Source organism: Pseudochaenichthys georgianus, chromosome 9 (genome assembly GCF_902827115.2).
Source record: "Pseudochaenichthys georgianus chromosome 9, fPseGeo1.2, whole genome shotgun sequence".
Taxonomy (NCBI): Eukaryota; Metazoa; Chordata; class Actinopteri; order Perciformes; family Channichthyidae; genus Pseudochaenichthys; species Pseudochaenichthys georgianus.
In genome coordinates, this window is record NC_047511.1 from 22,017,998 (window position 1) to 22,045,505 (window position 27,508).

At 42.7% G+C, this 27,508-nt stretch overlaps 1 protein-coding gene across 1 annotated transcript in view; it reads right to left on the minus strand.

Annotated features, from left to right (window-relative positions):
• msh3 (mutS homolog 3 (E. coli)) overlaps positions 1-27,508 on the minus strand; it is a 48,322-nt gene that overhangs the window by 12,380 nt on the left and 8,434 nt on the right. The window contains exons 9-20 of the mRNA XM_034092060.2: positions 25,598-25,707; positions 25,279-25,393; positions 24,548-24,632; positions 22,727-22,836; positions 20,813-20,945; positions 19,024-19,211; positions 17,352-17,520; positions 17,079-17,143; positions 16,259-16,375; positions 15,919-16,026; positions 15,542-15,656; positions 14,684-14,841 (exon numbers count right to left, since the gene is read on the minus strand). Of these exons, the coding sequence (XP_033947951.1) occupies positions 14,684-14,841; positions 15,542-15,656; positions 15,919-16,026; positions 16,259-16,375; positions 17,079-17,143; positions 17,352-17,520; positions 19,024-19,211; positions 20,813-20,945; positions 22,727-22,836; positions 24,548-24,632; positions 25,279-25,393; positions 25,598-25,707 (1,473 nt within the window). The remainder of the gene's footprint in view (positions 1-14,683; positions 14,842-15,541; positions 15,657-15,918; positions 16,027-16,258; positions 16,376-17,078; positions 17,144-17,351; positions 17,521-19,023; positions 19,212-20,812; positions 20,946-22,726; positions 22,837-24,547; positions 24,633-25,278; positions 25,394-25,597; positions 25,708-27,508) is intronic.

The following is a 27,508-nucleotide window of genomic DNA, read 5'->3' on the forward strand; positions in this document are numbered from 1 at the left end:
TGAAGCTGCTGCTCCTCCTCCTCTTCCTCCTAAACTATCGAAGTTGTAAGAAAAAGGGAAATTGAAAAGGACGGGTGTGAAAAAAATGACAGAGTAACTACTACAACCGTAGGTTCTTTTTGTATACCAAAACAAAGAAGAAAAACCAGGATAAAGAATCAAGTCTATTTCGCAATTCCTTATATTCTAAATAAGTGACATTGGTTACACATTTCAGTGTACTCAGATTGAGCCAGGTTATTCAGTCAGGTACACAAATAAAATAAAATACGTTTACATATGTAAATATAAAGTGACCACAGGAAGAGCATGCCATCACTTAAACCATCATCATTAGTCCATAATAGTTTAACAGAAAACCAATAATCTGTTGAGTCATCATGAGCATTTTATAGCTATAGTGGCCTGTAAAAAATAAAAGTATAAACGGGAATATTATTCCTGTTAGAACTGGCCTTTAGCACTCTAAATGTATTTCCAGAGATTAAATCTTCTTCACCTGACACTCATATAGGGCTTTTGGACATCTCACTTTAAAAACATGGACAATAATCAGCTACCATAACACCCAACACAAGAATACAAAACATTTATTGCGTTAGGCCCAGCTATGAGAAGCAACACATTACATACAGTGGGGCAACAAAGTATTTAGTCAACCACCAATTGTGCAAGTTCTCGCACTTAAAAAGATGAGAGGCCTGTAAGTTTCATCCTAGGTACACTTCAACTATGAGAGACAAAATGGGGGGAAAGAATCCAGGAAATCATATTGTAGGATTTTTAATGAATGAATTGGTAAATTCCTCAGTAAAATTTGGTCACCTACAAACAAACAAGATTTCTGGCTCTCACAGACCTGTAACTTCTTCTTTAAGAGCCTTCTCTGTCCTCCACTTGTTAACTGTATTAATGGCACCCGTTTGAACTCATTATCAGTATAAAAGACACCTGTCCACAACCTCAAACAGTCACACTCCAAACTCCACTATGGCCAAGACCAAAGAGCTGTCAAAGGACACCAGAAACAAAATTGTAGACCTGCACCAGGCTGGGAAGACTCAATCTGCAATTGGTGTGAAGAAATCAACTGTGGGAGCAATTATTAGAAAATGGAAGACATACAAGACCAGTGATAATCTCCCTCGATCTGGGGCTCCACGCAAGATCTCACCCCGTGGGGTCAAAATGATCACAAGAACGGTGAGCAAAAATCCCAGAACCACACGGGGGGACCTAGTCAATGACCTGCAGAGAGCTGGGACCAAAGTAACAAAGGCTACCATCAGTAACACACTACGCCACCAGGGACTCAAATCCTGCAGTGCCAGACGTGTCCCCCTGCTTAAGCCAGTACATGTCCAGGCCCGTCTGAAGTTTGCTAGAGAGCATTTAGATGATCCAGAAGAGGATTGGGAGAATGTCATATGGTCAGATGAAACCAAAATAGAACTTTTTGGTAAAAACTCAACTAGACGTGTTTGGAGGAGAAAGAATGCTGAGTTGCATTCAAAGAACACCATACCTACTGTGAAACATTGGGGTGGAAACATCATGCTTTGTGGCTGTTTTTCTGCAAAGGGACCAGGACGACTGATCCGTTTAAAGGAAAGAATGAATGGGGCCATGTATCGTGAGATTTTGAGTGACAACCTCCTTCCATCAGCAAGGGCATTGAAGATGAAACGTGGCTGGGTCTTTCAGCATGACAATGATCCCAAACACACCGCCCGGGCAACGAAGGAGTGGCTTCGTAAGAAGCATTTCAAGGTCCTGGAGTGGCCTAGCCAGTCTCCAGATCTCAACCCCATAGAAAATCTTTGGAGGGAGTTGAAAGTCTGTGTTGCCCAGCGACAGCCCCAAAACATCACTGCTCTAGAGGAGATCTGCATGGAGGAATGGGCCAAAATACCAGCAACAGTGTGTGAAAACCTTGTGAAGACTTACAGAAAACGTTTGACCTCTGTCATTGCCAACAAAGGGTATATAACAAAGTATTGAGATGAACTTTTGTTATTGACCAAATACTTATTTTCCACCATCATTTGCAAATAAATTCCTTAAAAATCAGACAATGTGATTTTCTGGATTTTTTCCCCTCATTCTGTCTCTCATAGTTGAAGTGTACCTAGAATGAAAATTACAGGCCTCTCTCATCTTTTTAAGTGGGAGAACTTGCACAATTGGTGGCTGACTAAATACTTTTTTGCCCCACTGTACATGTATTAGACATCCCTGAATGCATGTATTGATAAACTCATTTTAGATACAATTATGGTAGATGCTGTTACACTGTATCTCAGCGGTAATTTATGTCTGATGACAGAAAATCAAAAAGACTCCTACTGTGGAATAACACAACCTTGAACATTATTGACGTTGCCACCTGTCGATTACAAATGTCAGTGGAGATTTACCGATTACAGAGATACGACAACATGTTGAATTCTTCACAAGCCTCAGAGCCCGTTTGAGAGCTCCTGTGTGACGCACAGATACAGGCTGTCTGACAGAGCAAGGACTCCAGCTGGAGCACAGATGCCAAATCTATCTGCTGTCAGCTTTTCTCACCTCTAAATCTGTCTGTCCTGTCCCGTTTGTCCTTGAATATAGTGCCATATTATCAATGAACTACCGACAGGAGCCTGCAGAACTTACATTAACATGGTTACATCACACACCACACAGGAGAGGAGCATGGCACACATACTGCTGCATTTCATCAGCCAATTTATAGTGCGTGTGTGTCAGGGGAAATTATTACAATCAGGTCTATACTGCGTGGCAGGAAGGACGGACAGAGTGAGATGAAAAGGAAGAGCTCTGTTCACACACTCTGTGCATCCTCTGATGAGCGGATGTACAGCAAAAACACACACTCGCTCCACCAGCTGGGCGTCCTGCTGCTCTGTATTGAGTCCTGCCTTCCCGCCAAATACACTGTTTCTGAAAATAGAGTCCATTTATCATCACATCACAACAAAACCTTGTCAGCCACATTTCAAGTGTTTGTCTGGCCCTCATTTCTCTTGTTGCTCCGATTGACCAGAATAACACTCCAATGTGTTCAATCAAAACAACAAGCCACAACACAACGTCAAACTCACTTTTACAAACATGACACAACCTTCAAAATCAAATGTTAGAAGGAACAGCTGATACTTCTAGAGGATCTGCATCCTGTTCAGTGTTGGCCTCACAACCCTTCTCAGCCTTCTGCGTTTAATCTAGAGAAAAAAGGCTTCCCATTGATATATTTCTCCTAATGCATATAAATAATTCTGTTTAATATGTTATTTTTGAACTTCATTTTAAACTGAGGTCAATATTATCAAAAACATATATATGCCACTGTTTGTTGTTTACTGTCAGTACTGAGGCTATTTGATTCGTAGAGTCACTTTAAACTCACTTGTTTTTTATGTCTATGTTTAATTTGCTTTACCTTTGTTGCTCCACTGATGCCGTGTGATTTAAAAGTGCAGTTTATCTTTATTTCATGGGAACACCAGGAGTGGAGTGCACCAGCTGGGCGTAAAAAAGTAGGTATTAACTCTAACGTCGGGCTTAGCTACGTCCGACTTAGTGATTCGAATTTACACCGAGTGCACCAAGCCTGACTAGTCTTGGTCGTAGCTGCGCCTGGTCTTAAGATGCGCATCTACGTGAAACAGTAATTGTTGCCAAGCAACACACGTCTACATAATTTAACACTCGAACTCCTCCATTCAGAGAAAGCTAAGACTTGGATAACGAAGTCATGGATAACGGAAACCAAAAGAAGAGAAAAATGACACCCACACCCCGAAAAAGAAAGAGGGATTTTACAGAGCTACAGCGTGAACTGGTGGAGAAAGAGATCGTACATGTGGAGGTGGAGACCGCACAGCTGAGAGCAGAACATGACAAAATTGAGCTGGAGAAGGAGAAATTAAGACTCAAAATTATAATTCTTAAGAATCAGCAAAGAATCACTGAAGAAGACAATTTGTCATTCACCATTCTCTAATCATATTTGTTGTACTTGTTTTTATCTCAATTTCATGTTAATAGTTCTCCAAATGTTGTTATCTAATGTTCTTGTGTGTGTTTTTTGAATAAAATAGGCTATAAAACAGCCTAATGAAAATATGTGGTCACAATGGGAGCTTATTGAAATGCAATTGCAAAAAAACAGCGTTCATATTACAAATATACAGGGCTATATGTTGTTTATTATGTGATTGCGGTTAAGTCGTCCGATATCTTCACAGATGCCAGGAGGATTTTACTGCTTCTTCTTGTGTTGGTAAGTGAATATAATTCCTAAGGCGGCGCTGGAGAGCCAAGGAAACTTGTCTAATAGCCCAACATGCAGTTGTGCGATGAACATTAATCATGTCTCCCACAGTATTAAAGTAAAATCTGAGCACAATCAGCACCTGCAAGGTTGGGGAGAGCGCAGCGTTTCTGTCTGATCCGTTCTGTTGTTGAGGGGAGATCTCCTCGATTAAATCAAAAAGGGCTTGTCTGCCGAAACGAAACCTCTCTATCAGCTCACTGAATAGATGTCCAGTGGGTTTGTTCGATCACAAATGACTCTCTTCTTAATGCCCTTTTGTTGTTACAACATGTAAACAAGACGCACTGCCATAGTTATTTCCTTCTTGCCTGTTTTACGTTACTATGGATACTAGTCTGTCTTTCCGATTTACGCCCGCTCCATACTAGGCGTAAAAGTTACACCCGGGCGCAACGCATACAGGGCATAAGACTAAGTGGTGCACCAGTGATAACTTTATTTCGGTCTTAACCTTCAGTTCTACGTCGGACGTAGAGTTACGCCCAGCTTACGCCAGGCTGGTGCACTCCACTCCAGAGGACTAGCAACCAGATATAGAGAGATAAAGGAAATCCAAATAAAGAATAATGCTACATAAAAAACATTAAATTGATCTCTGCAGCAAGAAAATCAAAGTGATTAGTTGGTCCATCATATAAGTGTTTGGATCAAAAGCTCTGAGGAACAAGTGGATTTTGGATGCAACATTTCACAACACTGTACAACACCCACCGAGGTCTGGATCTCAAGACCCTTGGCAAAAAAACCCTAAGGTCCTTTTTTTTTTAATTTAAGCCACATTTCTGAAAGATAAATTCTCATTGCATTTTTGATGGCCGGGGAACTTTTGAAAGCCTCAAGTAACACACGGTATAATCACTGCTGCGAGTCCACGGTCGTTAAAGGTCCTTTTCACAGTTTTACAGTTTCCTTTAGCTGTTTCCATAACAACCATGAAGGGATGGAAGAATGTGCTCTATAACCTTCAGGACTCAACACACACAATAAAACACACACACACACACACACACACACTGCATACCTGCACATATACATGTTTCAGTCCTCTGCCAGAAAACACACACAGCAGGGTCACTATGGTACACACGCATCAAATAATGCTAAAACCACTGTTTGGCATATTTGTCAATAGTGCTGTAGCGCAGAGGAGTGGGCAGGAAAATAAAAATTATGAAGGCAGCCACACAGCTTTAAAACCAATCTCCAGATTATTCACTTTATCGTCATTGATAATCAATCATGTGGATCAATTCCGACAGGACATCCCATTAGACACCTACGCACCATCTCATTACCCCCATCCCACAAAGTCTGCTTATTCCTCTCAGAGGCTCTCCATGTCTGTCTCCCCTCTTGCTCATAAAAACACAACACACACACACACACACACACACACACACACACACACACACACACACACACACACACACACACACACACACACACACACACACACACACACACACACACACACACACACACACACACACACACACACCACACACACACACACACACACACACACACACACACACACACACACACACACACACACACACACACACACACACACACACACACACACACACACACACACACACACAAGATGAAGCAATTCCCACCGCTGCATGTATCACTCTTGACACAGCAGTGGGAATTTATTGAGTGCTTATTATCAAAACAGATTCTCCTCAGGATCTTAGCCCAATTAGAAAGAGAAGAGGCAGCGAGGACAGCGGATTCTGTGAGGCTGTGCTTTTTTACTGTAGACATTAACTGGCTTTTTAAAATGCTTGTTTTTTTCAGAGAAAAAAGCAAGAAAATGTACCTCTTAAAATGTTTATAGAACCCACTTAACAACCAATGGACACACATGGAAACACGTACTGCTTTGCTTTTCTGAAGTACACTTTTTCTCTACACTGACCTAAAGCTGACAATAATTACTTCCAGTCTAAAAGTATGTTGGTTTGTGCACATTTCTTCCCAAGAAATATCCTGATCTGAAATATCCTGTTCTAAAAGCACCTTAGTTGGGGCACCCTAGTGATGTACAGTAGAGCTACCCAACATCCTCAATAAATACTTAGTTCAAGAACTGTGTTGCAAGTAACTCGTAGATCTCTCTGTCTCCACTTCTTTCCTGTAATCTTTCTATCAAATGGCCAGTATACTGTAAAAGGCATAACACAGCCAGACAAATCAGATCAATTTAAACAGATTTTCTCTCAGATTTTGTGCGCCATGCTACTAAAAGATGTGATTTCCTGCTGAAGGAACTGGTGATACCAGTGGGAATTGAAAGTTAACCCAAATTATAAGACATTAAAAAGATAGCTTTTTATTTTGCTTTTAAAGATTTCAAGGGAGTTTGCTGTTCTCAGATCCGCGGAGATCCAGATCTCTCTTGTGATACTCTTGGGATTTCTAAAAGCAGGGCAGTGGAGGATCTAAAGGTTCTTGTTGGAACATAAAAAGAAAGGCAGTCGCTGAGGTGCTACGTGATGTAAGGCTTTGTAAGTACTTGACCACTATTCTGTGACAAATGACATGATTTTGATTATTTTGAATCTCTACATCTTTTGCTTCTAGGTTACAGGATGATAAACTATATGTAGTACGATTAGTAGATTTCCAAGTTTTAGGTTAATTACCCTTAAAACACACACGCTCTTGTGGTGTGCTGACATGTCTTTGGCACCTACTGGGTTAATACGTAAGAACATGCTTAAACCCACAGAAAAGACGATTACACACATCTGCAAGCTATTAGGTCTAATCACATAGTGCTGCAGCAGCAGAATAACAGACACCATACATTACATTGGCTTGTGTTCCTCACTATAACTGAAAACTACATGCAGAGCTAACTGCCACTCTCATCATAATGAGGACAATCATCATCAGGGAAAAAAAGACCTCCTCCAACAAAGCCTTATTGTCCCACAGTTCCTACGATAGGGAGAGCTGCAGCGTACAGAACTATGAGAGAACAATAGCGCTGGCCTTGTCAAACAGCTCTTGTTAATCTTTTTTTTCCCTCACACACCTCTTCCTGTGTGCGGAGGAACACAATGGGATTAGAAGGGATTATTCTCAGTCCTAGGAATAAACTCGACCCTGTCACAGACGATGAAGGTGAAACAAGGTGAATGAGGTGTTTTGGGGAAAAGTGTGATTTTTTTTGTTGGCCTAAGGTTTTCTCAAGCAACCTATTTTTGTTTAATTGCACTAATAAAGATGATCTGAATTGCGTTGACATGGTCACTTTTGTGGTCTTCCTGTTGGCGGAGACAAAGCTGGAAGCTCAGCAACTCATCACTTCCTGGGAGCGTTTGTGCACCCGTTTATGAGCAAAATGAAAAACACGCAGTGGCTCGTTTTAAACCTGTTTCTAACCATTTAATAACGTATGATTGTCTCATCTTTAACATGCTTGCCAGAAAAATAAACATAAATGTTTTTGTCATCTAGAAAATACAAGCAGGCTGTGCTTGTTTTTTTGTTCAGCTGCATCAAGTGATTGCTCATTGATCATGTTTCTGTGAAATGCACTCTGCCTCATGAAGCCAATTCAGCGGCTTAAGGATTCATAGTGAAGTGTATTCAACCAAACTATCAAAAGAAATAAGGATAAAGTTAACACTGTGTCAGAAGTTCTTCAGAGGAAAGTAGTTCCATTAAAATGTGTTCACTGTAATATCTATCAAAAAAAATTTGGGACAGTGTTTTTGCGGTTGAATTTTCTTAAAAGAAAATTTTTAATGCAAAGGAAGAATTCAAAGTTGTTGGAAAACCTTGTAGTTTTTTATATTCGAAATTGAAAGTCACTTTTACCACAAACACCAACTCAGGTTTGGTCAATATAGAACTGTAATGATGCTAAGATAAGGAATGTTTCCAAGGCACTCCAAGACAGTCTTAATAGATACAACTAGAGAATGCAATTCCTGAAGAAATTGCTAGTGGGAATGCTTTATGCTGAAAAGCTGACGCTAAACTGCTATGCTGAAATGTAATGTGTAAGAAGAAAGTGAATAATTTATATTGAAATGATACATGAACACTGGGGGCTTGAATGTGTGATAAGAGAAGAAAAGAAAGTAAAAAGGCTTAGAAAAGCAGCAAAATATTTGAACTGCAAACTTTTGACCTAACTTAATGGCGAATGATCTGTCGCCATGCCAACGGCATTTGATGAAATCCCATAATACGCTTAGATGTGTTGATGGCTGCATCGTTACCAAACCTGTGAAGTTTTGGGCCGTTTGGAGCATTTTCACTGAAGATTTGAGAAAACCGTGTTTCATGGTGAGCATTGTGTCGCCATGGCAACGTCATTTGAAGAAATCTCAAAACTGTCCTGTAGATGTCTTCACGGCTGGACTGTTAGCACACATGTGAAGTTTGAGCACTTTTTGAACATTTTCATAGGAGTTATAGCGACATCGTCTTTTATGAAGAGGGATGCGTTTCCATGGAAACGGCATATGATGACAGCCCATAATTGACGTAGAGCTGTTGAGGGCAGGACCGTTAACCACTATCTGAAGTCTGTTGCTCTGAGCATGTCAGTTGGAGTTATGACATTATCGTGTTCCATGACACAGGCGTTTATATTTGAGCTAACGACGTGTCCAGAGATCAAAGGTTTCCATGGTGATATGCAGTAATCAGTTAGAGGAGAGTATTTTCATTGTTCTGAATGAGAGATAAACCTCTTACATGTGAACGTTTTGTTGAAGAACCGTAACAGATATCGGTTAAATTTCAAAGTGTGAAGCATGTCAAGGAACTTGAGCATCTGAAGTGTACTTTTTGTGCACTTTCAGGCTAATAATGTGGACTTTTTGGCAGATTAACTAAAAGTGTGCGGCTGCTGTGGTGGGAAAAGATGAGGCTGAACTTACAATTGGGTTTAATGGAGACATGTTGAAAGTTTTTGTCACTTCATGCCCTCAAGAGGCATTTTGTTGAATTATTTTGCTAATTTTTCAAGCTACGAGATGTTGTCCTACGTTCCTCATGAAAAATGATGTCTATGCAGGGTTTGGGAATTATGGCAGTTTAAAAGAAAATACGAAATCTGTCCTCCACTCTAGCTGTGACATCACGCACTCTAAAATCTGAAGAAGGCCTCTTTACCAAGGTCTGAACAATGTTTAATATCTATAAAAGTAATAATCAGATTTAAAAGTTGTGTTACATGAATAATGTCAGAAAGACATTTTAAAGTTGGAATGAGATTTCTGAGTGAAAGTATGAAGGTGCAGTTAGCAGTTGAAGAAGGAGTAGTTAGCAGTTGAAGTTGCATGAAGATTGTTGAAGTCTGAAGAGTTTCTCCATTGACTTCCATGTTAAAAATGGGATGTATTATGGGATGTATCTCTGGAATTATGAAAGCTATGAATGATAAAAGTAATAGCCATCGATTCCCAACCGAGCTGAATGTTTTGTTGTTTGAACGGAGTTTCTGCGTTCCATTTCGTAAATTTCATTTCATTTCATTTTTATTTGTCCCGCTCATGGTACGCAAAACCAAATGTACAATAATTGCCACAAAACATGACTACCATTGAGCGAAAAGGAGCAGGGAGAAGAATAAAATCTTATGTGACCTACCCCTTTCTAAAAAAAACAAATAAATACAAATAGATGGTCTGCCCTTCATAATAATAATAAGAGAAACACACAAAAAAAAATACTTATTTCCCACTTGACGGTTAACGGAAAGAAACAAAACAACACCAAAACATCACATGTATAAGGAAAAGAAAAGTGCAAAACCGTCATCTGAGTCCTACTGGAGAAGAAGGTGGAAAGCAACGCATGATGATAATAATAACAATAACAACAATAACAATGGCAATGGGACCTGCAAATACAGAGGAGACATCACATCAAAAACATCAAAAACATGAAGGACCAGAGTACATAGACTTATTCACATTCTGCTTCATATAATCCCATCTTTCTTAATTTATACAACTTCTTTAACTGAAAAATACATATACAATTCTTTAGATCCTTGTGTAGCAGGTAGACACTGTACCCGTCTTCTCTCGGGCGACAGGAAGCGGAGAGCGGACGCTCTTGCTGCTGCGGCCGAGGAGGGCGATTGGCCCGTCCAGGCTTACGAGCCCGCGGACGGGGGCCTCGTGTCCCTGGGGCCGAGTGCCGGGCAGGAGTCCGACAACTCCTACCCCGCCTCCCTCCACGGTTCACCGTTCGGTTTCCCCTCCGTCACCACAGTGCTACCGGCGATAGGTGGCATCCTAGGGGAACTGCCGGAGATCATACGCAAGGCGGCCGCCTGCAGAGATCTCCCCGTTCCCCTAGCTCAGGAGAGGTGTGCTCCGGACGACATGACCGGAGTTTTTTCGCGGGTGCCGACAGTCAGGAGTGACCCGATGTCGCCCGCCAGGCCGACCGGGTGCACCAGTGTGCCTTTCAGGCGGTGGCGAATAACATCGACGCTGCTCTCCAACTCGGTGGTGACGCTGGTAGAGCGGTCCACCACCTTGGCCGCTGACGAGGCAGAGGAAATCAGCAAGGCGGCCAGCACGGCGCTCACTCTGTGCGCGTCCGTCGCTGTCTCCCAGGCGAGGAATTCCGCGTGGGTGACACAGATCCAGCGCCACCTCTGGCGGCAGCAGGCGTCTGTTACGGAGACGGCCAGAAAAGTGCAACTGGATGCTCCAATCAGCCGGGACGGGCTGTTCGGACCCCAGTTCCACACCATGGTGGAGTGGCTCCAGCCTGCTGAGCGCCCACAGCAGCACCAACGCCTGTAGCAGCCGCGGCGTCCACGCCGGCCACAAGCGGAGAGACGCCCACAGCAACCGCCTCAGCGTCAGGCTTGCCCTTCGGCGGCTGCAGGGGCTCCGTCCCACGTCTCCCCTGCCACCCCAGAGACAGGGTCTCCCGGCAACGAGTCAAAGGGGAGTGAGGCTCCCCCGCTCCTGGTCTGCCCCGCGAGAGCCTCCGAGGAAGCAGAGCCGGTAATTAAGCCACTAATATGTTGATTAAGTAGACAGCACGGCTCGCTGCAGAAGCCTGCCGGTTTTAACCTCGGTTAATAACCCGCAGAGCTCGCGACATTCCTCTGTCCGAGATACGCCTCCTACACACGGTCATAATAAACCCATGAGTGCCGTTATAACGCCTCATGTGGACAGCACTGCACACACCTCCACTCATCCCCTGAGCGTGTACGCGCCTCATGATGACAGCAGGAGTGAAACGCAGCGTGTGGAGGCACCCTGGCGTGGCTCGTCTCCATGACAACCACAGAACATCTCGAGCATGTGCGCCCGCTCTCAGAGTGGCAGTGTGTGTGTCTGATGGACAGATGGATGAGCAGGCTGGTCAAGCAGAGGGTACACCCTGCAGTTCGCCTTTCCCACCCCACAGTTCAATGGGATACAGGAAACACTCCTGTTATCCCAGGAACAGTCTTGCGCTCCATTCAGAGGTGCTGGAACTCCTGTTGAAAGAGGATATTTCCAGGGTTCCTCAAAGGGAGGAAAATCAGGGTTTTTTACTCCCGTTATTTGTCCAATCCCGAAAAAGACTGGGGGAATGAGACATCCTTGATCTGTTAGTATTCCACATGCTGACGATCAAACAGGTGCTAGAATGTGTTCACCAGGACGACTAGTTCACTTCCACCTGAAGGATGCATACTTCCACGTACCCATCATCCCGAAACACAGGACATTCCTGCGTTTCTCATTTCAGGGAATATCAGACCAGACAATCGTCTGAGGTTCGGATATTCCCTGGCTCCTCGCATTTTTGTGTAGAGAAGGCTGGAGCCACTACACAGAGGAGGGATGAGAGTGTGGTTTTCTCTGGACGATCTGCTATTTGCTGGCTCGCTCCAGGGAGGAAGTCACTTTACAGACGGTACATCTCGTATCGCATCTGTCAAAGCCTGGGTGTCATAATAAATTGGAAGAAGAGCTGTCCTCTTTCCTCTCAGACAATCGTTTATCTGGGAGTGGAAATAAACTCAACCTGAGAGCGCGGCTCTCGCGGCAGCGAGTGGAGAAACTGACAGCTGTCCTCAGGCGTGTCACAACCCGCACAGCCCTCTCCGTGACGCAGCTGCTCAGCGTTGGCGTCAGCTGATCATGTGATGATCCCCCTGGGTCTCTTCCAACAGGGGGACACTCCAGAGGTGGTTCATTCGCTGCAGAAGCCTGCTGTTTTTAACCTATTTGTTAATAAACTGCAGAGCTTGCGGCATTCCTCCGTCCCAGATATGCCTCCTACACACGGTCATAATAAACCCACGAGCACCGTTATAACGCCTCGTGTGGACAGCATACACACACCTCTCATCCCCTGGGCGTGTACGCGCCTCATTATGAGAGACGGAGTGAAATGCAGCGTGTGGAGACTCCCTCGCAGCCCTTTCGCCTCACGGGCAGCGGCGGCCAGGGCGATGGCGTGGCTTGTCACCATAATAATAATAATAATATATAATATATAATATTTTTATAGCGCCTTTCAGGAAACCCAAGGTTGACGACCATTACGGCACATCACAGAGAAGCCTCTCCCCCCAGCAGTTGCATGGGATACAAGAAACACTCCTGTCATCCCAGGAACAGTGTCTTGCGCGGTTTTTACTTCCGCTATTTTCTAAATCTCGGAAAAGAACGGGGGAGTCGCCCCGTTGCTGTACAATCAAACATGTGTTGATTCGCACAGACAACAGGCCACGGCTATGGAAGCAGCCTACCTCAATCGCCAGGGAGGAGTACAATCTGTGCAGCTTCTGAACGCAGCCAGGCGGCTGCTGTTCTGGGCGCGCACACACGTTGCTCTCCATCAGAGCAATGTATATTTACCTGTGTCACGCGCACTGGCGCCTCAGCGGGATTTGGCTTTGGTGTTACCCGCACTAAGCAAAGCCCCATTTGAACCTTTAGACCAGGTTCCCCTTAAACTGTTGTCAGCCAAAGTAGTATTACTTTTAGCTCTATCAGCGAGAAGGGTGAGTGATTTGTCTGCTCTCTCTGTGGCTCCGTCATGTCTCCAGATCCAAGGAGATGGCAGTTCAGCTGTTTTACACCCTAACCCGGCTTTTATGCCAAAGGTGTCACACTGGCTGTGTGAGGCTGTGTCACAGGCATATGTCTCCTCTGGGGTGGATCCCCCGGAGAACATCAATGCGCACTCCACCAGAGGAATGTCTTCCTCCACGGCTTTGCACGGGGGAATGTCAGTGGAAGACATTTGCACTGCTGTATCTTGGGTCTTCCCCCTGTTCATTTATTCAATTGTATTTGAGGGATGTCTCCCATTCCTCTCTGACACACCCTGTACGGAGTGTCTTGTCAGAGTGAGTGACGTCAGGGATCCAGCTGTGCGCCTCTCTCCTGCCTCTCGGCACGCGGAGAGCGGCCCTTTTCCCCTCTTATGAGAGGGATGTTTCCTTTTTTTCCTCTGACACATTTTGTACGGAGTGTCTTGTCAGAGTGAGTGACGTCAGGGATCCAGCTGTGCGCTCTCCTGCCTGTCTGCATGCAGAGAGCTGCTGTTCCCCCTCTTTTTCTCACTGGGCAAAGTATGACCTCCGTCTCTACTTTTTCACAGCGGCAGGTATGTATTGTTCCCAGCCTTCGTCCCCTCATGGAAAAATATTCATGTTATGCTATATTCCAGGGACGGTGATGCGCCATTACGCATGGCGTAATAGGCATGGGTTATTATCTGAGCAGGTGTGTCTGTGCTTCTAGTACCGGGCGGACCCAGTGGGGCGCAGACTACATCATGCTTCGCCCTTAACCCAATAGCCTTAGAGGGTGAAGCCATATACGAAATAGAACTGAGGTTACCTACTGTAACTCCAGCTTCTATAGGCGTAGCCCTCTAAGCGCTGGGCCCCACTGGCTCCACGAATAGCTGAAGAAAAGTTATTTTGTATGGGAGCAGATTGTCGGGCCTCCTTCCTATTTATACCGGAAGGGAGCCCGAGGGTGGGGCCCACCTTGCGGGCGGGCGTGGACTACAAGTGTTTCAGTGATGCGCGGGTGCGCAGGGGGATTACCCAATAGCGATAGCCTTAGAGGGCTACGCCAATACTCATAGAAGCTGGAGTTACAGTAGGTAACTTCAGATGTTCAATGTGGGAGGAGAAGTGGCGCAAAGTAACCCGGCGGAATAATAAAGAATTTCGTGCGTAGCATAACAGATAGTTAGCATTCCCACTAAATTACATTTCAACATGACTTCTTCATCATGTAATATATGTGACCAAGAAGGTCCAAATCAACCTTACCCAGGTGTAACTCCTAAGATTTCACAGGTAGATTGTGCTTGTGTTCATACCTGGTGTAAACGCCGTCCAGCATGCCCAGGCGGGCCTCACAGGCCGGGACATAGGAGCCCATCTGAGCCATCACACAGATCAGAGCCACCTGTCGGATGTAGGAGCTCTTACCCCCCATATTAGGACCCGTGATTATCATAGTCCTCCTGCCATCCCCCTGTAGAAGAGGAGAGGAGTAACCACAGTGACATAGACAGAAGGCAAGGGGAGAGACAGAATAAGATATGTGCATGCTGTCCTGCACAGCTGAGGAGGTGGGTGGATTGAAAAGCTTGGCTACTTCCCATTGGCTTGTGCTTCTGTTGCAAAATTAACCTACACCCACTCTGTGCGAGGAAGTGTGTGTAGTGCCATGCAAGTCTGTATGTGAGTTTGCATGTATGTGTGTGTGAGTTAGTACGGTTACAACTTTGTTACAGAGCTGCCTCAATGGGTTAGTGAGCAAACAAACGTCTATGTGCTTTGGCTCAACTTTGTTCAAAGCACTACAAATGGGACTGCGTCCATGTGTATGTGTGTGTGTGTGTGTGTGTGTGTGTGTGTGTGTGTGTGTGTGTGTGTGTGTGTGTGTGTGTGTGTGTGTGTGTGTGTGTGTGTGTGTGTGTGTGTGTGTGTGTGTGTGTGTGTGTGTGTGTGTGTGTGTATGTGTGTGTGTGTGTGTGTGTGTGTGTGTGTGTGTGTGTGTGTGTGTGTGTGTGTGTGTGTGTGTTCTAAACATCTCTTTCAGAGCCTCCTGTTTGTTTGTTGCTCACCCTAATCATCTGCATCAAGGCACCAATTCTTGCCATATTACTGGAGTCTGATTTGCTTCCATCCGCAGGTTGCTTTTCATTTTTCTCTTTAAAACTTTAGTGTACCTGTAGTTCGGTGAGGTTAGGCACATACTGGTTGTGGTCTCCCATCAGTAAGTCAATCGCAGGATGTCGTCCATCCCTGATCATAATCTGCCGCTGACCTTCACACACCTCAGGCCTGAATGCAATAAACACATTCACACAAACATGTCTAGAGATGGCCAAATGTATCGAAGAAGACGTGAGAGTGGGAGAGATGTTGGCGTTTTGGCTGAGCACGCTGCTGAGCCTGGTGCACACTCCCACACACAGCCTGTCTGAGACTATAGGACACGACACAGGACACCCACACACACACACAATGTCCCACACACAAACTCAAACACACACAAATACAATCTCTCACACCAGTATTTACAGTCGTCATGAGAGGACATCACCTGCAATAGTCCCCTTGTTTAGCCACCTCAGCCAATGAGAAGAGGCAATCCATGGTTGCTAGGTGACTAATAGCTCTTTTCATGGTGTGATAGTGCTCCCCAAACTGACTGCAGAGAGAGAGAGAGAGAGAGAGAGAGAGAGAGAGAGAGAGAGAGAGAGAGAGAGAGAGAGACAGAGAAAGTGTTTTCAAGTGTAATTTAAGGTAAGTGCATACTATGTTCTGAGCAGACTGTTGATGCACTTGACCATGAAAAAAATAATTGTGTCCAGCTGAGAGATGTGCAGGCCTCTCTAACAGTTTTTCATTTGAGATTGGTTTCAGCTGTTTTTGTGTCATACTCGAGAAAATTGGTCCACTCCTTCTGGCAGTCCAGCAGCAGCTGCTCTCGGAGCTGCAGCTGCTTCTTGTAGCGCTCCACCAGGAGAGGGGAGTGATACCTGCCGACTGCCTTGGTGCTGCAGAGGAGAGAGGAGCAGAGAATACAATATAAAAGGGTTTAGAAAATACATAGAAAAAGTTTTTTTACACCAGATGTTACCCGTTTTGTCTTGAGGGTTGCCCTAAAACGAAAGAACGCATAGAATCTATTTTCCATTTATTTTGACCATTGCCTGAAGACATAAATGATCCACCATTTTCTTGATCCTTATTAAGGATTTGTGAGTGGTTAACGGTTTCTCATTTAAATGAATAGGAGCCATCAGTTCCACTCTGCGCATTGCTTTCTGAATACAGATGTCATCTTGTCATTATTGTACAAAGGAGTGAAATAATATAGGATTGCAGTTCCTTGGATTGATATTGCAATATGATTCACAATGTTGTAGACAATGTAACATTATATTTATTTACATAAAAGAATATACTTAATATGAAAGCAATCATAGTGTGTTTTTTAGTGTACCAAATGAATGATATATTTTCTTTAGTTTGTATAATAAGATATGTCAATATTGACATCTCTGCAGCACCACAATGCCTTAGTCACTAAAGATATAGACACATATTTGACCTTCAACAAATATTTCAATACAAATATTGCACTTATTATGGTTTCAATAAAACTGTGATTTATGTTTAGTCCTACACCAAGAAGCAAATACCACTATCATTTAATAAAAAAAAAACTGATAAAAGTGATAGTGACTGTGAGCTCACCTGCTGATTTTAACCCAGTCAGGTGGAACAGTGGACGACCGCAAGTTCTTCACCTCAATCAGAAACTGAGGGCAAAGGAGGAAGAGGAAGACTTAAATAAGGCGGGAGCAGACGGTCAAAATAATGCGCCATTCTTTCTTACACACACACACACACACACACACACACACACACACACACACACACACACACACACACACACACACACACACACACACACACACACACACACACACACACACACACACACACACACACACACACAGGCCGTACCTCCTGTCCGGAGACGCTCGTGTAGTCGAGTGCCGGGGTCTTCAGCGTCAGCCGGACTTCTTTGCGGTGGTCTTGAATCTCGTTGATGACAGTCTGGATCTGCTCCCTCCTCTCCTGCAGCACTGGGAAGCCGGACAGATCTGAGAACAGCTCTGTCTTATTCCCCGACCTCCACAAATACAGAAAAACAGAATCCAAATGTGACAGCAGTAACAGTTAATAGTACGCATGTTTAGCAGGATAGACACACAATACCGGAGAGTTTCTAAGACATTAAACATTTTGGTCAGTCCACCTCTTCAGCAGTGTTGGTACTTTGATGTTTTTCAGATTTTCACATACCTTGATAAAACTAATTATAGATTTACCCATATACAAAAGTGTTTAGCAATCAAACTTTTTGGAGTTAGCGATTAAATAAAATCAGTCCAATTTAGAGGCAAATAGACCAATTCCTCCATTTACAGAGAAAAATGTATTGTCCTGATTGACCATCGCCATTTGTTAGGATCATTCAAAAGCTTAAAAGGTTCCATGTCATGCTTTTCCGGTTATTACCCGTCCCCTTGTGTGTTATGAAAGTTTATATTCATGTAAACGGTCTGCAGAGTCACAAACCCTCAAAGTACACCCTGTAGCGAGTAAAACTCTAACACAGAAAAGGCCTGTCTATGCTGCACCAGAACGCCTCGTTGGAGATTTCTCTTTTTCCATTGTTTTCTTCCTGGGTATAGTGACGTATTTGGGTATAGGGACGTAACGTAACGTAAAGAGCCGTTACGTTACGTCCGCGGAGCCGTTACGTTAAGACTTCCTCACACACACACACACACAATCTTTTCTCAGCTGCAGCACTGCCGATTTCTCCGCCTGAGACGGCGGGACGTGGCGAGGCTGCGGGTGTGTGTGTGTGCGTGTGCTCGGGCTGGTTTCAGGCTGGGTTTCGCGGTGTCTCGCTGTCTCGCAGACGGCCACTGGGCTCACAGGGAGGGGGGGGCAGGAGCTCCAACAAGCCGTTTAGGACAGAGAGTGAATACACATACTTTACAGAGATGCTGTATGAGAAACCAATGCGAGTTTGGAAAATTGCACAATATAAATGTTGCTCCTCCTTCGCGTCGAAAGAAGCCAGTTGAGGTGGTTCGGGCACCTAGTTAGGATGCCACCTGGGCGCCTCCCTAGGGAGGTGTTCCAGGCACGTCCAGCTGGGAAGAGACCAAGGGGTAGACCTAGGACCAGGTGGAGGGATTATATCTCTTCGCTGGCCTGGGAGCGCCTTGGGATCCCCCAGTCAGAGCTGGTTGATGTCGCCAGGGAAAAGAAAGTTTGGGGCTCTCTGCTGGAACTGCTACCCCCGCGACCCGACCACGGATAAGCGGGAGAAGATGGATGGATGGATGGATAAATCTATTTTAGTATACCTCAACAATGGAATTATGATCAGTAGAAATGGCCATGACATGGGACCTTTTCAGACTTTCACACAAAACTTTGTTAAGCAGCAGTAAGTAATCTGCTCTAACAATGCATCACTTAAAGGAAAGTGTTTTGTTTAAGGCCATTGGTTTTCTGTATTATCTCAATACTTTGTTTGTATTGCTGCTCATGCAAAGTACTTTGTCCCTCCTCTTTCACTAACAAATACTTTTGTTTCATGCTGCTGGATACTCACTTGGCAGCCTTTTCATTGAGCACCTTGAGGTGGCTGTGGGCGGGAGCCAGCAGGTCAGGAGTGTCCAATAGGAGGCCTCGGAGGAGCGCCGAGCTGATCTGTGATTGGATAGCTGGGAGCAAGGCGTGCAGTTCCAGCCCCAGGCGGGAGAGACCACTGCTAATGAGGTAAAACTCCTGCGTGGAACACTGGAACACACACAGTTATGCATTACTTTTGATGAAGATAAATGTTTGAGCAATCTTTGGTCGTGGTTGGAAAAAATGACTATATATTGGAAATAGCATCTTTATTCTCCAACAAAACACTAGCTATTTTGTTCTGTTTCCCTCTGTGAATGATTGTGTGTGTTGTGTTACTGGGGGAGTCTGCAAGCCAGAAAGATTAGATCTCTCGTCAGCGATGGGTCTGGCAGCAAAGCTTAAAGAGAGACGACCTATTACAGCCAACACTCTGAGAGACACTATCATTAGCAGCAGCACAGTCTGCAAGTATTTAGAAAATGCTAAAATCGCAGCCATTCACTGCATTACATATGTGAGACAAATGTCATTCAAATGCATCTACAAGATTTAGTCTGAACTTTTAAAAGTTATTGATGTCTTTCATCATTTAAGATATTCCAACAAGACATATTTGTTATTGGAAACTTTAAAGGTGGAGTATGTGATTCTGGAGAAAGATTGGCTCAATTTGACAAAAAGTATATTGGATTAAAAGTGCAGACTGCTCCTTATAAAAAGGGGATGACCAAAGGTACTAAATATTTATTTAATTGTGTCTGTATTTCAGCTCTTCTAGTAATTGCTGACAATCCACAACATAAGAAACACAGCTGTCCTTTATCTCAAACATAGTAGCTTTATGTCTCTTTTGCATCAATGTTGCAGCTTTAAACATAAAACCGAATATGACTTACGATACAATCAAGGTAATGTTTAATCAATGCTCAGAACATAGCTAATATTTCCGATTTTATCGACTTCAAATGGCCATTAGTGTCTTCAGAGTATCGTACCAAGTGCTGAAAGGTTAATGGGCGTCACACTGACAGTGGTTTATGGCATTAATCACATGCTGTAGTTCTAATGGTCCCCCATGTCAGCAGCCCCCCGAGATGCTCTTTTATGAACCCAGAGAGCGACTGGAGACTAGGAGCATGCCCTCCCTCCCATTATGTCAATGGAGCCATAGAGACACAGACCATTACACACAGCCACATCTATCTACACACGGGCTAAATGACAATCAAGGCCCCTCTGTGTGTGTGGGTGTGTGTGTTCTCATTTGATCGTTTTCTTTTAACAATATATAAAAAGGAGCCTGAAGAGTTGAACATGAGCTCAGATCAAAGTGACCCTCTCATCACACAGACATACACACACAAGAGCCATCTGACATTTCAAAAATGGATCCGATGGGAAATGAGATTGTGTCAGACAATCAGGTAAGTGCCAATGGGGTGACTGCTCTCTGCTGTTAATCAAGATGCACGTCATAAAAAGAGAGGGAAAGAAAGAGATAGAGAGCAAGAGAAAGAGAAAAAGGGGGTGACGGAGTCGGGGAGAGAACATTTTATTGGTTTTCATTTTTATGCATAACGTCCAGGAAAAGGAGGTCTGCTCTTCTTGATGCCTTTGCCAGATTTTTGTAGTTGTGATCTTTTTCTCTAACGGTTTTAATCTGTGTCACTACGCCAACAGATGCTGTGTTAATGATAACCAGTTGTAGAAAAAACAATATGATCAGTGGGGCAAAAGATGAGTCTGTTCCTTTTATTGCATTTTACCTTTTTGTGGTAAATGCTACAGATGCCTCTTTCCAAATCGGGCAGATGTGACAGCAGGGATTTGATGGAACTTAGAGTGAGGGAGGGCGACTCCAGGATCTCCTGCACAGCATCCTGCCTCTCTGAGAGAGACCTGTGCATGAGGGAAAAGACAGAAGGAAAGAGAGAGAGGCAGATCAGACACAAAATCAGAGAGTTGATAGAAAAGATGGAATTCAAATAGTCAAAGATATAAACATGTTCATCAATCAGTCATCAGCAGATCTCATTTTGGGGAGCTGAATTAGACTTGATTGAAAGGCAGTGTAACTTTGAATCACAAATGATGTTCATGTTTCTGGAACTAATTGAAGCCAACCAGCTTTGAATGTAGCGATTACAGTATATTTAGGTTATCTTTTCTGGAGATGGATTAAATGTGTATTACTGTAGTATTTATGACTTTAAGAAAAATAATAACCTAGGCAACATTTTAGTATTTTTCAAGAAATAGTATTTGGTGTTAAAAAACTTTTATCCAAATGGCACATAACCTGGAAAGTGTCATTGTACCAAAGACACAAAGGTTACAAATTAATATTATGAAAAACATAGTCTGAAAAATGTAGATAAAGTAAGGCTTAGTTGTCACGTGCTGCTGTCGTGTGTGCCTTGGATTTCGTGTGACTGCGTGTAATCTGGGTTTTATACATGTTTAAATTCTGTAGAGGAGCTATCTGTATAATCTGAGGGCAGTGCCCAATCCCCAACAGTAATCCCTGCACTGTGGGAGGGAGAGGGACAAACACACAAACAAAATACCAACACAATATCCAAATATGGATAATAGAATTACGTTGCAGAGAAAAGAAGTGGAACGGCACTGCAATAAATTAACTCACTGATTTTTGTATTTTTATTTAATGACATCACCCCCTGAACATTTTTTAAGGGTTTTCGCAGAGCAGTTGTTCCTCTTTTAAGAAACACTGCTCAACTGGTTGAACAATAAGTAAATGTTCAGATGATGAACGCTGTCTTAAGTTCTCTAGAACATCCTTGTGCTACACTGACTTTTAATTAAAGGAATTATTCAAAGGATGGTAAACAGCTTTGGACTAATGCTGCATTCATGTCACAATCATTTTAATCATAATGATAGGGATATTCATATTTTTCTCAAATTAAGACATTTGCTATTGGAGGTCAATAATGCAGAAGTGGTTACGGATTACCTGTCGTTCCAGGTAATTAAACCTAAAATGATTGCATACAATGTTATATTGTCAATATACAATACTATATATATATATATATATATATATATATATATATAGGCTGTGTATTGGCAAAAATCTGTCAATATTTATTTATATCAAGATACAGGGGTTACGATTCATTATATTACAATACGGTAAGCATATATTGTGGTAATTAAAAAACAGGCCATATGCATTCAATCCGAATAAAAAGTGTGTTGCAAACAGCATAGTGGAATCTGCATTTGTATTTGTTTAAGTCCCTGTAACATCAAAATCATAGCATTTTTTTTAACATACTGAGCTACCGTCTACAACTAATGTTTGCATGTTAACTATTAACTAAAACAAAATGTGTTATTATTCTGTTTTGAGAATCAATTCAGTATCTCAAAACATAAAACAATAACACAATATCACAATATCACAACACCTAAGTGGATTGATATTTTCTTACACTACTACAATACACATTACTTTTAACCTACACCAGTGCAGATGATAAACATTGTAGTCTTTCACATCTGTTGCTCAGGACTATTCTTTCAGTGAAAGCATAGGAAAAAAGCACTAGGAAGACGAAATCCTAGGGTTCAGATTTATTTTGGGGCTCTGTGAAACTGAATGTCAAGCCTAGATAAGCTCCTTTAGAGGACAGAGGGTCTCCTGTACTCACTGCGGGTCTGTGAGGGGCTGGCTCACCCAATTCCTCATCAGTCTCTTCCCAAATGAAGTGCGAGTGTGGTCTAACACCCACAACAGACTGCCCTTCAGCCCGCCATCTGTCTGTCACCCAAAGACCGGACACAAACACAAAACAGACGACTTCATTTGACTGTGACACAGGAAGGATAATAACATGAAGTAATAGATATGGGCAGGTGAGGGAAGCCTTAAGCAGCCAGGTGAGGAGGTTTGAACTCAGCTTGAACTCCATGTGTTCGTGAGTCGTGCTGAACTTTTGAGCCGTCGCCCACGCAAGTCTGAACAGTCACTGAACATTTTCTTGTGATCGGAGAAACGACAATTTAACTCATCCATTACATTACACTGTGCAACGACGCTGGCAGCTGATTTTTTCAACGTGTACAGACATCATGTGGACAGTCTTGACATATAAAAAGTATTTGCACTGGAAGGTGGCCATCCAGCCGGTAAGCTGCATGACATTTCTAGCTAGGCGGCTGTCAACACCCTTGTGCTAAAAGCTTGATAAAAATGGAAAACTCTCTCTACTCTCCAGGCTTTTTTTACTGAGGTAAATGTTACAAACATCATGTTGAAGTTTGTTAAATACTACAGCTCTACAGTAAATGATTCCTGACATGCACCTGTTCAGCTGTCTTTCATGACTTTGCTCTAGCCAGATCAATAGACCTGCATATTTTATATTTATACTTGTTTAGAAATTGGGCTCATTGAGCCAAAACTCTACACACAACCCAAATTAGAAACAACAATTACAGAGGAACATCTGACTTCTATGTCAAAATGAACTCAACACTGCAATATGTCATTTGTGATGCACACAGTAGGCATTTGAATAATTCACTTAAAGCAGCTAGACATACTAATGTACTTTATACAAAATACCGATGTCTAAAGTACTTTGTATTCCTTCCTTTTTTTTAATATACAGGCTCGGTGAAACATTCCAGTAAATTATTTCTACTTTTTTCAATGAACAAAATGTTTGTTTGTGTACCTTTGGTGCCTTTGTTTCAGGCATAGATACAAACATTACATTTTTGTCTCAGCATTAACTTTCAGTGTATAGGCAATCGTCAGAAAGAGAGCACAACTGAACTCATAGTCCCTACAGACTTGACCTTACTTGATTAGAGACACAAACAAAACACATAAATGCCTTTCTGTCTGAATGCTGACTTTAGCATAGTAAAATGCTCCATATGACTATTGTTATTAACACTAATGTTTAGCAGGTATTCTGTTAACTTGTTCTCTTCTTAGTTTAGCATGTTACATTGCTAACATCTGCTCATCAGCCAAAAACACAAAGCACAGCTAAGGCTGGAGGGGAATGTCATCAATATTGGACAAAGTCAAATTTCAAAATTGGGACAATGCCAGATATGGGGTTAATTCATTGTGACGGGGATAGAGTACACAGGAATACATTGAATATTTGTAAAAACATTTTACAAAACCACAAACCCCCATGAGGGTTAAAAGAAAAATTAACATTGTAATGATTTGAATTGAATTGAGAGCTTAAATGTATGCAACTGACTGACATTTGAGGTGCTCTTTCCATAACACATTAGAAACCTGACTTAAGACCTGAAAACAGTCATGCTTTAGCCAACTTAATTAAAAAAGCACATTTGTCGTTAGCAGCTAGAGACAAAGTGTGGATGTTTCTGCTTAGTAATTATACACAAGAGGATTATAAAGTATGTTGCCGTGTGAACCATTTATCATCCTGACTGACTCCACCCCTTCATTACACTGACTGCAAACAGAGATGTGTCTTCACCTGATTGTTTAGGATCTCCAGGTTCCTGAGGGTGGCCGCACCAAGGATCATACCCTCCGACTCACAGGACAGACGCCGAAATGAGCTGCGTGGAGCAAGAAATCATATTTAAATACAGCTGCATGATATAATCATCCATGTAGCAATACAATTTATGTTTAATAGTGAAGACTAGAATAGCTTTCTTTAACTTAAATCAGAGCAATTTTAGGAAAAAGTAACTGCTCTTTTTTCTTGGATTGTAAATGGAGGTCACCCCAAAATGTTGTACAGGTATAAAGGAGAAAATATGGATATTAAATCAAGTCTGAAATAAGTTTAGAAAAACATTGTGGTATATATATTATTTTCCCTATCTATTACGTTAGCTTAATCTTTTTGAAATATATACTGTAAGTTAAGTCAATGGAAGTCCAAAACCCAAGGAGATTCAGTTTAAAAGTATGCATAACAAAGAAAAGCAGCAAAGTGTACCTATCTATCTATGAGTGACTGGAACAATACATACAAATATACAATTTAAAACATTTCATTTTATTTTAACCTTTATTTAACCAGGAAGATCTCATTGTGATTAAAAACCTCCTTCTCTCTCTTCTCAAGAGTCCTGGCCAAGTTAGGCAGCAGCAGTTAAAGAAGACAATCACCTAGCCAATGAACTGTCTAATCGTTTCAGCTCTACCAAGGATTTCTTAGCAAATAATAACCTGCATTGCCGAGTGTGCAAATACCTTTCACTTCTAAGAACTCTCTCTAAGTTGAATTCTTGGAGGTACTGGATGAGGGGCCCCAGACAGCAGATCACTGGGCTCTCCAAGGATGCTATACTCGAGAGAGAGCGAGAGCCTGAAGGATACAGAAACACAAACATGTCACAGATAAAACAGCCATGAGTCACAGGCACACTCCTTACACACATCCAGCGTGTGAGAGCTGAATGGCTGTCTTGCTCTCATTGAGAGTATGTGAGTAACTGAGGGTTATATAGATATATATATATATATATATCAAGGATGTAAAACCAAAAAGCACCCAGAGGTACAAACACACCTTTCTCCTGGGCGTGGCAGTAGAACTCTGTGGCTGTGTTCATGGCCGAGGCAAACTCAAACTGAGCGCTGTCCCTCTTCTCAACTCTCACTCGATCATCAGCCTGAGCGCTGCAGGAGGACAACAGGACAGCATAGATTTAAGTTGTGCTTGTGACTGTACAGATGAGTAGATGAAGGAAACACAACCTCTGATATCTGATCATTTTCCTGTCTGTGAGGTAAATTAGACACAGAAGCACTGCATGTTCCAGCCATCCTTTTGTTCAACCACATTCAGTGGACACACACACACACACACACACACACACACACACACACACACACACACACACACACACACACACACACACACACACACACACACACACACACACACACACACACACACACACACACACACACACACACACACACACACACACACACACACACACACACACACACACACACACACACTTTCCCTGCATCTCCCGGTTTCTCCATTCACTTGCTCGGCGTTGCTGCTTTCAAGGACTCGGTTGCTTTGTCCGCTGTTGTTGCCAGGGCAACCAAGGCAAACACGTGGCTTTGAACACTGGAGCATTTTCTTTTTTCCACTTCCTAATGCTTAAACTCACACACAAACACACACACGCAGAAGAATCATTATCTCTCACTTCAGTCACTGGTAAGACTGGGAGCAAAGATTGCATGTTAGTGATCAATAGACCGCATATTGTGCCCTCAGTGCAAACACGACCATTAATCATTTAAGCAGTCAATTCAACCATATTATGGGGTTTACGAGAACAGCGACAATTGCTGCTATCGATCCAGGGACACAGCGCAGTGTTGTGTGGCATCCTGCAAAACCCTGAGAGGCCCCAGGAAACAACAAATCTCATTCAAGTTTATGCCACCAATTTGTCAAAATGTACACTTAAATAACCAGGAAACACATGCTTGGCGCTTCTGGTAAGTAGCGTTTAGATTATTTTATGTTGCTTTCCGCCCCTATAAAAGAAGGTGTTTTTTTTTTTTTGTTCCTTGAAGATATTGAATGACATGACATAACAGCCATGGGATCCAGCTGTGCTAAGGTAGCCAAGTTAATTTGTATGTATATTGCGCTAATTCAAGATATCTCAAGACATTTCTCTACAAACCATAGTCTTTCAAATATAGAGAAGCATTGATGCAACTGTATTTTGAGTTTAATGCCAAAAACCGCAAGCTAACATGGTCACAAAGAGGATGCTATAATGCTGATGTTAAAAAGGAATCATGTTTACAATGTTTCACATATTTACTCTAATAGCACTAAACACAGAACAGAGTGTAGTGGATGGGAAGGCAAGTTTTGCAGATATTTGTATGATTTTCAAACACCAGTTTTCAACAATAAGCTCAAATTAGCTCCATTCACCTCCATTGTACTGGTGGAGAAACATACCTCTGACACAAATATCTCAAAATCTTGCAAAATAAAAACAAAAACAATTCCAAAACAAAAGGCAAATGAGAAAAATATGTTACATTTTTAGTTTTCTGGGTTTAGTGTGTCACTGCAGATGTGAAGAGGTGGGTTCTTAACAATAATACATTTGTTTTGTTTTGTTTGCCTTCGTGATGGTGATAAATCATAAGCAGTGATGTTAAAGGTTAAGGCAGAGATGTTAGAGGCAGAGGTTAATGTGCAAAACAGATCAAGGTGCTCGATTAGTATCTATTTCTGTAGGGTGAATACAAAGCCCTGAGTGGCCGTTTAAATCCATACAGACATCAAACACAAATTATGTTTTGTGTGTCGGAGTGTCTGTGATCGACTTAAAATCTTAAAGAGCAAGAGCCTTTGTGTTGACAGCATCATTCATTCAGCTCTCGATGTCACTGCTCTCATCCCGACTCATGACTCCAGGGTTAGAATAAG